We start from the raw sequence: 15,681 nt of genomic DNA on the forward strand, positions 1-15,681 counted from the left end.
AACGGTTGCTGAGTTGCCACGATTTGGGTGTTGCGTTGAATGTAGCTGATCTTTTCCCTAACCTTGAAATTCGCACAGTTTATCCCACCGCTCTTCATCTGGGATGGTGATTTTTGTTGCCTTGTAGTAGATCTCATCTACCTCGGTATATCGAGCAAATGTAGGCTTTACTACGAAAATATGCTTTATCTCATGTTGAATGAAAATAATGTTGCTGATAGCTTCGAAAAAAGCTCTCCCTATCATAGCACCTTTAATGTGGGAAGATTTAGCAGTATCCTTTGCAATGTCTTTAAGCTTCTTTATATAATCTTCCCTGGTCATTAGTTTGTCATTAATTACAAATAAAGAAGGCAGGCCCCTCTTTGTTAATGCCTCTATTTTGCTGAAAAACCTGTTGACTGCTATTTCCAAACTGTGACATTTTTCTGTAAGTTGCACAATCAAATTTTCTTTGTAAGAACTTTCTTCACTTCCAAGATTATCTCTGTCCTGTCATCCACTCCCAAATCATCCAACTCATATCTGTTTTTGGAATTTAGAAACTTGATGATGTTGTTGGCTGTGGCAGGCATATCTCCCAACTCTTTGTTAATAGTGGAAATGGCCTGATTGGCTCTCTCAATCAACTCTTTCTGTTCAAATATAATTTGAATACATGGCGAGATTTCATCCATGGCTTCAATAATATTGTTCCATATAATTTCCTTAACTTGAGCCAGTGTGTGGCCAATGGAGGATTCGGTTGTGGATTTCTGCCATGCTTCTATCTGGTTTTGAGCTCTCTGTAGCTCTGCTGCATGGAAAGTTTCAGTCTTTGCCTTCTGGTCTTGCAGAATATTAACTTGAGCCTGCAATCTTTTAATTTCTTCAGTTTGGAGAGACATATTCTCCACTGCACTAGCCAACTGATCTGCAGTATTCCCTGTGTTTGTTGTAGAAGATGTAGATGTAGGAATTGCTGTAAGAGGTACAACTTCCAAAGGGACAATAGACATTTTGGCAGCTTGCTCCTTTTCTTTGATTATTTTCTCCATCTCTGTTTCCATTTGTTTCAACTGTACATTCTGCTCCATGATGAGCTTCATCATGTCTGCCTTTTGTGACTCTGTTTCTTCAATGTCTTTGGCCAGAGGATCTTCTGTGGCTGGTAATTTCAACTGTTTTCTCAATGCTGCTATGTCGGTATTCTTCTTTCTTATGATCTCTTCTGTTGCATTGATGTTTGAAGGATCATATCCTATCTTGATTACCAAGTCCTCCAAAGTTTTGATTCTTGTGTCTTTAGCAAGTGAAGATACTTTCTCCATCTTTAATTGTGACTGAACATTAGCTAAAGTAACCTGCAATTTGGACAAACTCATAGCAGTGTTAGTGAGTGTGGATGAAATCATTTGACCAGTTTGTTTGTGCATCTCCATTTGATCAATGGGATGTATGTCTTTTACATCAAATTCAAATGAAGTCTTTTTGTAATCTAATGCTGCCTTGGGCTGTGGGATTTGTGCTTGGAGGAAGGCCATCTGCATTTTGCCTTTCTCAGAGTCAAAGGCTGACAGCAGTCTGCTTTGAGAACTGGAAGTCTGCTTCCAGAACTGATTATATGTATTGATCTTCAAAGCTTCATTTCTCACTTTAATCTCCTTGAATATATCAAATATGTTCTTTTCTTTCTCCCCTGTGGTAGATGTACTGGTTTGCATAACTTGTTGCTGATCCTGTGAAGCTGTCGAGGTGGTAGGAGAAAGTGTAGTTTGATCACCTACTAGTGAGGAAACAAGTGTCTCTTTGGTGGTGATAATATCCTCTTGATCTGAATCCTTGCTTAGGCTTAGTTTGGAATTGAGCTTGGTCCTCTTCCTGTACATGATTTTGAAGTCTTCGTTGGGAGTATCAGTCACTGGAGGTGACTCTTCTTCTCTATTCCTTTTTCCTATTTTCTCCTGTGTAACAAGAGTCTGTAATGTCGAAGTTGACACCAATTGCTCCTCTGCCTCTTGTAGAGTGTTTTCAGTCCATTCTAGTTGGTTCTTGTATCTCTCAATCTCTGGTCTGGATGTATGAAAATAAGTTGTAGATTTGTTCTCTACCCTTAACTTGGAGATGACCCCTAATGGATCATATGACCATGTGAAGCTGAGGCTGAATTGCATTTCTTTCAGCAATTTGTTTGCTTCTTCCCTTGCTGCCCTGCTGTTACAAATGAAAGGTCCTATTTGGGTTTTGATCTTGAATTGAGATTTCTTCTTGGCAGATACAAAATGAATCTCATCAACATTGAGCATTTGCCTGATGTATTCTAGGGCAAAAATCCTCATTGGGAGGAATTTTGGCAGTTTGTAAGGAGCAAGTTCACACCCATATATCCTTAGCTCTATGTAATTTTGGTAAAGATACCAATCTCCTGTCTGGACTTGGTCTGATAACTGCAAAATTTTCCTGATTTCTTCACTGATTCTTGGCTTTGACTTGCTGCTTAGGAGACTGAGTGTTGGATGTACAAACATTTCTATGAATTGTTTGTATGAATATTCTTTTTGCTCCTTCATTACTAGTGTAGTCTAGAAGATGACTGATTGCTGATTTCCCTCTTCATCCAACTTTTGTAATGCAAGCTTGAGGTTGTCTCCCTGAAAATACAAAAACATATATACTAACACAGAAGCATATTTAAATACTTCCTCAGTTTGGAATTTGACAAACTGTTCATGGATGGAATCTGCAAGGAATTGGCTGAAGTTGAATAAGATGGAAGGCTTGGAATCTGCAGAGAAAATAGAAAGGAAACCTACAATAGCCTCATCTACCCACTGATCTGAGTAATAACCAAGGAGGTAGGAGATGACTGTAATGATTTTCTTGGCTCTCTCAGGGAAAATGGAGGATGGATAGGGAGGATTTTTCTTGGGTAATGGGGCATCTTCAGTTAAGAAAAGCTCAAGGGTTTTGGCTCTTTTTGCAAAGTCCAGTTTCTGATACAATTCAATGAGGGCTTCATGAGAGAAAGGAGTGGCATTCTCTGTAATAGGTGCTTGCATCATTTGATCTATTGATTGGGCAGTTATAGTGAATAAAATTTCTCCTGTAGGGGCAATAACAACTCTTTGGCTAGGTAGATAACAAGCATGGCATTTCCTGACGAATTTAGGGGTACTGTGGGTACATTTCAAATAAATCAAATTCACACAGGGTTTCATGGATTTTGTAATCTCTGTCTGCCAAAGGAATATGATGAAAATCAATCAGAGGGTGGATCAAAGGGCTTACTGGTTCTTCCTGTGCTTTATCTTTAGGAGGCATGATCAGGTTAGGCCGAGACACTGGTGAAATCTGAATTGTGCAGGTTCACAGGGTGGAGAGATGAACTCGGGTAGGAAAATAGAGGCACTGGTTTGAGAGGTGGTTAGCTAGTATGATCCTCGACCGGGTCAAACTGTTGCAATTCGAAATGGAAAACCTGTCATAGAGAGATAGTATTAGCAAAGTGTGGTATCGGTATACTGTGAATGGGGGGAAGAAAGGGACTTTATAGTTTTTGGGCTTTTTCGTTGATGATGGCGCGGATCCGTTATATTAACGGTTAAGTAATTAAATTACTTGACGGGTTGATTTGGAGGGAGTGGATGTGATTTGAGGGAGCAACGAATAAATGAGGTGGCAACAGGGAATTGGCAGGAGTGTAACAGATAGGAGAGTGGTTTCGTGTAGCGGAGAAAACCATTTCGGAGGGGGCCTAAGGTGGTTAGTGGTTTCGGCAAGAGGGGGCGTGAAAGCTCGAGGCGGCGACACATTGCTGTAGATTTGGGCTTTAATACCCCCCATTTCAGACCCCCCCGACGGTAAAGTTCGGATGGTGAGGGGGGTCGAAACATAAACTTTAGCCGTTAGATATGAAATGGGGATTTCAGATGAGGTGAAGGTGGTGGGGTTTTATCGTGATGTGATGGAGATATAGTGGGGTAGGGGAATGAATGAAATGGAATATGATTGGATGCGTGGCGCGGTAGGCAAATAAATGAAATGTAAGCGAAGGAATGATTTTCGGGTGGGGGACTTAGGAATAATGGAATAATGCACCAAATGTGTTTTGATATACAAAACCTTAGAATAAACCTTTATCCCTTTGCTTTTCTCCTGCACATGAAAATATCTTTAGAATTTGACTTAGGATAAAATTTTCATGTTTCTCCTAAAATCACCATTCTATTTCTACCTACCCTCTCATTTCAATTCTTTTTCTAAGCTAACAGTTTCTCTTCTTGCTTTGCAGGGTGCATTTAAACTAGCAAACCCAGATGACTTTTTTTATATCAAAATCTACCGTATTTTATCACTTATCTCACCATTGATTCAGATTAAACTGTTGAATCAATTTTATCTCTACCTCGCTGATTCAGATTAAACTGTTGAATCAATTTTATCTCTACCTAGCTACTGATTTACCAAGATTAAATTGTTTGGTAAATCTTTATTCACTAACCTATTCAACATAAATTGAAATGTGTTCAATCATGATTAAACTGTATGATTTGAACAAAAGTTTAGTCATTGTGGCATTCAAAAACAATTTGCACACAACGCTATTTGATAATGAACCTAACTTATCAGTAGTGGCATTTAGACTTGCAACGCTTTCCGTATTATTTTCTATTTTTTCTTTTGTGGGGTTCTTATTTCCTTTTTTATTTATTTATTTTTTAACATACCCTCTTTTCATTTTCTTTTTTCATATTTTTGGAAATCATTTGAATATTGAAATTATGTACAATATGAAATTACAAATACAAAATACTCAATCACCTTGAGATCCTATAATTTATAGGACCCTAACAACTGGAAGACCTCTTCTAGCAATGATCCACGACACCAATCATCAAAGAGAGCCATGGCACCGAAATAAAAAGAAGTGAAGGGGAGGACTCCCCTCTAGCAGGATCAAGACCAATGATAATTTCGAACATAATGAAGTAACATTGAGAGAACAGGTTTTGAAGGATACTATGGTCGAAGAATCAATTATGAAGGATGACGCTTGGGATGGTGCAACTTCAAAATGGCTTTACAAGAAAAAGAGTGAAGCAGATGGAAGCATTGAAAGGGTCAAGGAAGAAGTATGTGTTGTGCAGCCTCAGGGCTTTGATGTACAAGATAGGTAGACTCACATTTGTTGATTGAGGAAAGCATTATGTGGCGTGAAGTTACTTGACAAAGCTTGGATTCACAAGAAACAGTGCCGATTTGAACCTCCACTTCAAACTGGTTCAAGGTATGACTTTGATTCTGGTTTTATATATTGACGATCTATTCCTGACAGGTAGTGAGCCTCAGATGATCAAGTGCAGGAAGGATTGTGGTCTGAGATATACTTTCAGAGATATGAGACTATATGGATACACTAATGATGATTGGGCTGAGAGACTCTGTCATACTTTGACTAATGAGCAGATTGTAGACATAGAGCAACATGGATTGATGGATGTGACCCTCTTGAGTAAGGGTTTGGGCTGATCAAGGACACTAAGCTATGCTCTTCCCCCTTTTTTGAGCTCTCAGGGTGAGGAATTGAGCCTTAGAGCTCCTGGGGTTGAGGGACCTTTGGATTTGCCAGAGTATACCCCAATTGGCATTTGTCTTTCCCACCCATCTGTTTAATGGGTGTTGGCTACTTGAGTTAGGCGGGATCCTTACCACTTATGGTAAGTGGCATCTTGCTCAAGCTAGAAATGCAGGTGTTCTACCATTGACTCTTGAGAGTCAAGTTGGGAAGATCAACAGATAATAGGATAGGCATGATCCTTACCATTTATGGTAAGTGGTATCCCTCCTATCATTGCCAGGGAGTGGGATAGGCACGCTCCTTACCTTATAAGGTAGGTGGCATCCCTCAAGGATTGTGATTTGAGATATACTTCCGAAGATATGAGACTATATGGATACACCGATGATGATTGGGCTGAGAGACTCCATCATACTTTGACTGATGAGCAGATTGTAGACATAGAGCAACATTGATTGATGGATGTGACCCTCCTGAGTAAAGGTCTGGGTTGATTGAGGACACTGAGCTATGCTCTTCCTCTCTTTTTGAGCTCCTAGGTTGAGGAATTGAGCCTTAGAGCTCCTGGGGTTAAGGGAACTTTGGATTTGCCAGAGTATAACCCAACTGGCATCTTTCCCACCCATCTGGCCAATGGGTGCTGGCTACTTGAGTTGGGCAGGATCCTTACCGACCACTTATGGTAAGTGGCATTTTGCTCAAGCTAGAGATGCAGGGGTTCTACCACCGACTCTTGAGAGTCAAGTTGGGAAGACCAACAGATAATAGGATAGGTGTGATCCTTACCATTTATGGTAAGTGGTATCCGTCCTATCATTTCCAAGTAGTGGGATAGGCGCACTCCTTACCTTATAAGGTAAGTGGCATCCCTCCTATTGTCTGTAGGTTTCCCATGTCATAGCATTGGCTCCCCGCTGGCAGAGGTTTCTCAGGTCGTAGCATTGGCTTCCTACTAGCAGAGGTTTCCCGGGTCGTAGCATTGGCCCCCTGCTGGCAGAGGTTTCTTGGGTCGTAGCATTGGCTCCCCGCTGGCAAAGATTCCCAGGTATTAACATTTGCTCCCCGCTAACAGTTATTCTGAGTTGTAGCAGTGGCTACCTGATGGATAGAGGGTGGTCGCTGAAGCTCCCCTATGATTCGTCTTCTTTATATTCGAGAATGTTTCAGCAGATAAAGTTGCGCAGAGATGGGACTTGATATGATGACATGATGCTTACATGATGCAGTTGGAATTTCACCCCAGCTGAGAGGGAGTGTTAATTTGGCAGTTCAGTGACAAATTCCAATTATGGGACTAGACTCCTCTTTTCGAGAGGAGCAATTTTGACTATTGAAGCACTTGATTCAAACATGGGAAAGTGGATTTTGAAATGAAGCCCACAGTTGCACAAATAGTCAAGGTCGGCCTAAGGACAAATTGCCCCTCCAAAGTTGCATATAAATTCAAGTGACCTCAAGCTCATTTGAACAACACAACACATCATTTCATCTTCTCTCTCTCAATTTGATTGGTTCGTACAGGTATGAGGCAACCTTCTCTCTCTCACATGTGCGAGGTCTCTTGGCATCTTTGATTGCAGCGTTGACTTTTCTGTTTGGAAGAATTTGACCAGCATTAACTTGGGTGTTTTTGGCGTGGTTTGTCTTTGTCCTTGGAGGAAAATTTTGTTTCTGCAAGCTGAATTAATTGGCACATAAATTGAGAAATTATGGGCAGTTTGATTGGAGTTGACCATAGGAAAAATTGCAGACTTTGACCAATGATGACTTTGACCTTTGGAGGAGAGTTTGACTTCAATTTTCTGTGGTATTTCTCTCTCTAGGCCACATCTTTTGGCACAAAAACCCAGGCATTTGGAGCTGTTTGACTGGTGTTGATCGCAAAGAAAAGTGTAGATTTTTGACTAAGTTTGACTAGACTTTTGTTGATTGCTCTGGGCTGATTTTTAGCAGCATTGGAGGCCGAATTTATGGGTTGTTGACCAAGCTGTTAGAGGCAAATTTCGACTTTTGACTTTGACTGGTTAGTGCATGTTGACTGCTGTTGATTGTTGACCAGAATTGCAGATTATAACTGTGGACCAGATTTGACTTTGGAGGATCATATATGATTAGTTATGGTTTGTCTCTATTGATAGTTAAAGTTTGACTTTGACTTGTTGAAATTGGATTATTGTACTCTTTCCTGAACATGTTATGACAATCTAATAGAAGAAGAATTTCAAAGGGTTTTCTCCCTTGTGGGGTTTTTCCTTGGTCTTTGACCAAATCAGTGTCTCTTGTTGATGTGTTGATTGTATCCTATTGTCATTGCATTTACTGTTCTATCTTCAATTACTATTGATGATTGGAAATATTAATTATTGATGAAAGATTGCTAATTGAAGAATTGAATTGGGATAAAGTAATTGATACAACATAGAGCAGTGTAAAAAGTAACAAATCCTATTTGATTGGTCAATCTAGTGATCAATCTCAATCCGTAGTCTATGAGAGCCAACTTTGAATTGTCCCAAAAGGATTCAAAGGGTGTGCCTCCAATAGCGAAGCATGTAATGGGGACGAACAATGATTGCATTCCTTAGTACCATGAAGTGCTCAACATAGAAAGCCATCTTGGATGTCACCCACCTTGAGGAGTTATCCAAGTGACCTATGTACATATTTCCTTTAGATATCCTATCAGATGATTTTATCCATCTCTTGTTTGGTTGGTAGGAGGTGGCTGGGTGCACACAGGGAATATGTAAATGGAGGAACTTGGTCTATCATACTACCGACTGATGCAAGAAGGTTCAAGACTTCGGTGTGCCAACACTAGGACAGAGTCAAAGGACTCACTGTTGCAACAAACTCTGATGGACAATAGGTTAAGTATGGATACGTTTTAGTCCCCTTCTTTGTGTCAACGAAGCTTCAAACATGGTGTAGAAGAGAGACGAGACCAAACATTGTCTAAAGTTAGAAGGGGCAAGCTCAAAACTATGCAAGAATTATGGGTTGAGGAATTGTCTAGTTGCACCAAGTGATGTAATGAAGGAGGATGATCTGTACTCTCTCTACTGAAGATCAATCAGAGTCTAGTAAAATAGGTCCCCAAAACTCATAACCATATAAAACTATGGGTCAGACAAGAGTGTCCATGAGTGCTGTCTTGGTTGACATGTCTTGAAAATGATTTTGAAAACATTGCCTCTCAAGAAGGGGCAAGGACCCATAGCCCTTGTTCATTTGGGGCTAAAGTGCATGTTTATAATTGAAGCAAGGTCCTGTGAATAGTATAAGTTATAAATAGGTAAGTATATGAGTTGGTGATCTCAATCTCCTCTCTTTTGAAAAGGAAATGATGGTTAGAGAGGATTTTATTTGATGTGTTGAAGATCATGACCTTGGTTTTACCTAGGTTGGTCGTCCACTAACATAGATCACAGAAAAAGGCCAAGGCATCTGACTATCTTTGTAATCCATCCAGGGGTGAGGCTAGAAGGACCACATCATTCACAAACATCAATATAGAAATCTAGACTTGGTGTAGAAGGAAACCATTGCTGTCTTAGATGTGCTTATGCATGACTCTAGCTCGTTAATGTATATTCTAGATAGCGTGGGGGACAAGGGGCAACCCCAGTAGTACTCCAGATAAAATTTGATAATCTGTGTGCTGCGCATAGATGATCAAGGAACGAATCATATAAGCGCATGATGGTTAACTAAAGGGTATCTGATTTGCTAATGTCTTTGAGTCTTTGGAATAAAGCCTCCCTAGGGATAGAGTTAATGATCTGCTTTTACTTTGAAGTGTCTTCCTATTAGGCAAGGGCACCATTTTTTAACTGCATGTAGTATGGTCAACATTTCTTTTTCATAAATGGGATTGAGTAAGTTCTTTCCTTTAAGTTGGTTGGTTTTAAAGGCAACGAGCCTTCTTTCTTGTATTAAGACTATGCCGGTGCAATGCCCTGAGGCATCACACTCCACAAGAAAGGTTTTTGTGAAGTCAGGTGCGGCTAGGAAAAGAATCATACATGTAGCCTCTTAAGTTTTTCAATGGATTTGGTTTCTTCTCGAGTCCAAGAAAGTGCTTCCTTCTTTGATAATGCTATTTGAGGTGCTACTATTTGATCATAATTCTTGACAAACTGATGGTAATAGCATCTAAATCCTAAAAATCATCTAAGTTTCTTCAAGGTTTTGAGGATTGGTCATACTATCATATCTTTAATTTTATTAGGGTCCACTTTGACACCTTCATGAGATATGGTATGACACAAATATTCCACTTCTTGAATCCCAAAGACACACTTGGATGACTTTGCGTATAGTTGTTGCTCTACTAATATTTGTAAGAACCTATCAACATGTTGTATATTCTCTTCCCAAGATTTGCTATAGATTAGTATGTCATCAAAAAATAGTAAAGCAATTTTTTTTTCGAAGAGTTTGAAAATAGAATTCATCAAGCTTTGAAATGTTGAAGGTGCATTAGTAAGTCTAAATGCCATAACCAAAAACTCACAATGACCTTCATGTGTTCTAAATGCTATTTTGGGAATGTTTTATTGCCTCATTTTGATTTTATGTTATCCCGAACAAAGATCCAACTTAGTATCCTCCAATGATTCCTCTACATTTAAATTACTATTTACTGTTGTCTTTTATTGCAGCTTCAATTGTTGTTGCCGATCAAGAACCCTTGCTGTCTTGGTTCTTCGTTTGCTGCCTGTGAGTAACTCGCAATCCAACAGACTCAGCTCAATTCCTCTATATACTAAGCACAAGACCCCGATTTAGTATGATGTGCTGGTTAGGTTACCTATGCGGATTTGCTGTTGCCTCAAGAAAATGCGGCTATTAAAATTGTACCAGCTTGTGGCCGGTGACTTCAGAATGTGGCCCTTGGCCCTGCGGGCTGCCGATTGCGGCCTTGTCTGTGGCCTGCAACCTCCATGGGAATCTCAAACGCCTCGTTGCTACAAAATCCACTTATTCTGCCTTAGAAACCTTGATGTTCGCTTCAGGGGCAGAAATATTCCTATTTTAGCTTGAGATAAGGTTTGTAGATCAATATAAGTATAAAAACTTCTCCCTTGCTAACCAGGATAGAACCAAACTGCTCCAAGTAAATATGTTGTACCAGAACAAAGAGAAAAGGGAGGTCTAGGAAGGGTGGGATCAACTTCACCAAAACTAGACAAAAGATTAGATAGGGTCGGATCACCTTCATTGAAGCTAATCAAGAAGGGGTATTAAACCCTTAGAGCTCAGCTCAAGAAAACAGAGATATCAAATCCAAATTGATGATGGAAAATGATTCCAACTTTGTGTTATTTATAGATTTTCTCATGGGGTTCCCTCTCATGTGAGGTGTTGCAATGCAACCCCCATTTGGATTCTTGTAAGGCCTAATGTTAGGTGGTACACTTCTTGTTTGCAAATGAATAACATGTTGTGATCTTGAGCATGTGGAAGACCCTTAGGTATCCTCGGCAAATTCCTTGGAATATTTGTCGATAACCTTTAGGAGATCCATTGGAACATGCGATATAGATGTTTGAACATATAGTGAGCACAATTGTTTGATTACACCATGGTGTTCTTTTTGAGTAAATTTGTCATGGTGTTAGAGCTTATCGCTTTAGAGGGTTTCCCTTGGATACCTCTAAGATCAATTTCCTTACTTTCTGAGGAAAATCTCATGAAAGGATATTGAAAATTAAGGGCCACTGCCCTAATGATTGCAACCATTGGACCCCTAATAAAACATCGATGCCACCCATTTGGATTGCTATCGTGCGACTATCCAATAAATACTCCCCCATATTGAGCTTAATACTATGGCACTCCCTTGACAATTTATGTTACTTCCATCAACAATCATTACTTGAAATTCTAGTGTTAGAAATACAAAGCAATTGAGAAGTTTTGCTAGTTTGTATTTGATGAAGTTATGGGTATTACCCAGATCAATCAACAATCAACTTTTTCGTTTTGTTATGTCCTTTTATCTTGAGGGTTTGTGGAGTATTGATGTCAACCGATGTGTGACACGTAGTGTCCTCTAGCTCTAGATCTTGTGATGATTCTAATTCTTGATCTTTTTCCTTGTCATAGTCTACGTAGAATAATTTCTTCTCATTGCATTTATGCCCCTTACTATACTTGTTGTTACAATTGAAATATAGTCCCTTTCTCTTCTTTCATCCATTTGCTAGGGTGTTAACCTTGGTGGTTGAGTGAGGTTAGGAGAGGGAGCACGATGCTCTTTATAGTTGTTATTGACCACTATTCGAGTAGCCATATTTTTACTTTCAACTTTCATTGCTAGGATGAAAGCATTCTTTAGGGATTTAGGTTCAAAGAGGCACACTTCGTGTTGGATGCTTTCCTTTAAAGTTCCCATAAAAGGATCTAATAGTTTATCCTCTAGAATGTCCTTTACCTAAGTTTTAATTTTTGGAATTGTTGAATGTGCTCTGAAATTGGGCGCCTCTTTTTCAAAGATTTATCAATTGACTCAATAATGTTTTGCTCTTAATATCCCCATAATTTGCTTAATTCATCTGTAAAAATGGACCAGGAGACAATACAATCCTTTTTCTGTTCACAAAGCCATTGATACCATACAAATTAATCATTTTCTATATACAAGGATGCAATAGTTACCTTTTGAAAGGTTGACACTTGGTGTACATCAAAGAATTTCTCCGTCTGGAATATCCATGTTATAGGATCTTTACCTTCAACTTTCCTCATATCGATCTTCATAGTGAAGTAGTTCCTTGGTGTTTTTTTGAAGCTCTAATGATGTGGATCTTGGAGTGATGAAAGATCATGATTATGAGATTCAATATTTCTGCTCTCTAATCGTGATAAAATACTCCCCATATGTGATTGAGTCTGAACATTATTGTTATGCTTATTTACATTATATTAAGCAAATATCCTGTCATATCCTGTCATCTTGGTCCCACACAATTAGCATGATCGATATGCCGGTGCCCGATTTGTCCCACCATCAAGCTCCCCATACTCCCAAAATGGGTCCAAGGCTTTTGGCATATTTGTAGTGAACTAATTCAAACCTAAGGCACCAGAGAAAACAAAAAATTGACATTAAACACCCATACACAAAAAATAATAAGTAATAACCACCTCATTAATTTTTTTTTTTTACATTATTTGCAATGTGAATGAAAAATGGCAATAAGAGGGTGCATAAGAATTTTTTTTATATTATTTGCAATGTGAATGAAAAATGGCAATAAGAGGGTGCATAAGAAAGTTAAAAAAAAATGAAGCTTACTGTCCAAATATGGAGAAAACCCTTGCATTGGCTCATGGGCATGAAACTCATAGCAAATGGAAAAGAAACAAAGAAGCAAAATGTTGGTAGGCAAAGAGGCTAAATCTATGAAAAAAATCATTAACATAGGGGTTTTTAAGAACTCACTTGTTAATGGAAGAAATGAAGTCTGTCTCATTAATCTTCAATCTTTGATGCACAATTTTTTTTAGTTGGTGGTGATAATGACTGTTTGATCCTCAATCCCTCCTTGAAAACCATCACAAAGCTCTTCCCCTTCTTCCTTCTCCAAGACTAGGAAACCAAAATGAGCAAATAAGACTACCAAAATCGCTTTTCTAACCGCGGCCCAGCCCGCCTGGCGATATTTGAGGTCATAGTGCGATATTTTGCCTAAATATCAGCGATATTTCTGAAATATCACGATATTTTCAGACAAGAAAATATCACGATATTTTCTCGGCGATATTTCCAAATATCGCAGATATTTCAGCAATATTATCAACACTGATATATATATATATAGATATATATATCTAGATATATTTGAAAAATGTATATAGTTGAACTTAAAGCTGAACCTCATCTGAACCTTGTCAGAAAACTTGAACCCAAATCAAATTTAATAGTTTCCGAACCTGAAACATGTGACTTTGAATATTATACACACTTGTTTGCTGGACCGAGTTTCATCAATGGGTGCCTGTTGTCATGAGCCTGAACCTACATAGGATGGCTGGAGGCCATCTTCCAAGGACCATGACAATCCCCTGTGCATTGTGGTCTGGATTCCCTTGACAGCTTGACAGCGTGACTTATGATTACAAAATTCTGGACTTTCCATTGCGTGGGCCAGCTGGCCATTTTGGTTTATATTATTGCCTATTAATGTTTGTGTACTGCAATTTTATGCCACAAACTAGGGAAATTTTGTTATTAGATGCTAGGTCAATTTGCTTGTGGAGGCTGCTGATGTGGCCCACATTCTTGTATAAAATGCCCTGTTTTCACATTTTTTGTTTATCTTAAGAGCTGAAGGAAACTATTTATTTAGAAAACCTAAAAATTTAACTCTACATTTGAAGTGTAGAATCCTAGCTGCTATCGACCTAAAAGAAATGCATATTTTAATTGTTTAAGGCACAATGCTAAACATGGTTTGTTACATTTCTATAAAGTATTATTAAACATTGATGATGTATTATCTTCCATTTGCTACTTTCTACTTTACCAAGGGTGTGGAAAGAGTAAATGATATGTACCCAATAAGCATCATTGGAGACTGCAGGACTTGAGGGCACTAGTAGTCTTCAGTGCACTTAATGAGGTTCACAGTTTATGTTGCAGCGGTGGAGCATGTGGCTCTGTTTGATACATGTAAGAAGTTTATAGGGCTTGAGAAATCATGAGTATCCAAAGAGAGGAGTGCCTTTAGGAAGTCTGATGCAGGTGCTGGATGCTTGTCTTCAGCACATACCCTAAGGTGTTAGGTTAAAGTCCGAGCTCCCAAATTTGTTTGTATCAGTATGCTGAATCTTTTGATCTTACATCTTATTGCTCTTTTGCTAAATCCAAAATTCTAGAAGGGGAGGGAAAGCAAAGCAGTAAGGAGAATCAAATAATATTTTGTCAAAACAAGGTCATGCATTTGGTCAGTTATGGAGAAAAAAGCTCACATGGATTTATATAAATTGCAATTTTGTTTTCTCCAGTTTAGATTTAAAGTTCATTATTTTCCTTGATGGATGCATTCTTGAATGTGGTGATTAAGGTTGTAAATTTTAATTATGGCTTTTTGTTTTTTCAAGCAGTGCTGGGGATTTTTCATATTCAACAAAGCAAAATTTGAACTGATTGAAATATAATGGGAACTCATTACGTTTACGGGTTAATATGCGTGCAATATAATATTAATTGAACAAACACATCCCCCACGTTCTCTGAATATGACACGATTAAAATGGATTGAATTGTATATCTCTAACCTGATAAATTTCAAATTTATGGTGCTGCATGTGCTGTATAGCTTTGCTAATGAGATTGTTTCCATATTATGGCATAAAATTGCTAATAGTTTTATTTTTTGACAGGATATAAGAAGCTGAAGGTGAGTTTGTCATAGTGACATGGCAAAGGCCAAGGGTGGATCTATTCTTATCAGGTTGGTCTCTTCTGCAGGGACTGGATTCTTTTATGTCAAACGGAAGAATCCTAGGAAGCTTCCTGAAAAGCTGGAATTCCGCAAGTATGATCCCAGGGTGAATCGTCATGTTTTATTCACAGAGGCTAAGATGAAATGAGCTATTGTAGAGGGAAGCGGAGTTTGTATCTTCAATTTGTTGTAAAAAATTAAGAATATACTTGTAACTTAATGATTTTGACTCTTGAGTCGTTTCTGAGTTAAAGGGCACCTGCGTTATCATTTCAAATTATTTGCAAACATAAAATCCATAAATTATTGCGTGATCTATACCCTAGGTTTAGTTAATGGATCTTAGTGCTTGATAAGGTAAATTGGACATGCATATTAGGTGTTCTATAAATGAGGTGAAGTTTGAAGTATTGAAGGGGGATGTGTGTAATCTTTAGGTCATGTAATCACACTTTTTAATCAATATCCAGTTGGGGGTTTAATGCATGCATACATCATGTTCAAGGTATTTTGTCATCTAGAACTTATGTCAACTAACCTTGTAGCATCGTGGAACAAGCTATAGCCAGATTGGTATGGTTTCGTTTGTATTCTAGCTTTTGTGTATGCTATCTGACCAAACAAGAAATATGTATACCATCTAACTGCTCTTCGATGGCTCCTGGCTTC

At 38.6% G+C, this 15,681-nt stretch overlaps 1 protein-coding gene across 3 annotated transcripts in view; it reads left to right on the top strand.

The window, feature by feature from the left end:
- The window catches only part of LOC149226617 (uncharacterized), a 55,143-nt gene extending 39,716 nt beyond the window's left edge, over positions 1–15,427 (top strand). For 2 of the 3 annotated variants that reach the window (XM_089377539.1, XM_089377538.1), the window contains one exon: positions 14,951–15,427. In XM_089377539.1, the coding sequence (XP_089233665.1) occupies positions 14,987–15,160 (174 nt within the window). In that variant the 5' untranslated portion in view covers positions 14,951–14,986 and the 3' untranslated portion in view covers positions 15,161–15,427. The remainder of the gene's footprint in view (positions 1–14,950) is intronic. The other variant, XM_089377537.1, reaches the window with a different exon arrangement.
- Positions 15,428–15,681: the final 254 nt, after the last annotated feature.

This window comes from Pinus tabuliformis, chromosome J (genome assembly GCF_031772625.1).
Source record: "Pinus tabuliformis cultivar Carrire ecotype Pingquan chromosome J, CPIR1, whole genome shotgun sequence".
NCBI lineage: Eukaryota > Viridiplantae > Streptophyta > Pinopsida > Pinales > Pinaceae > Pinus > Pinus tabuliformis.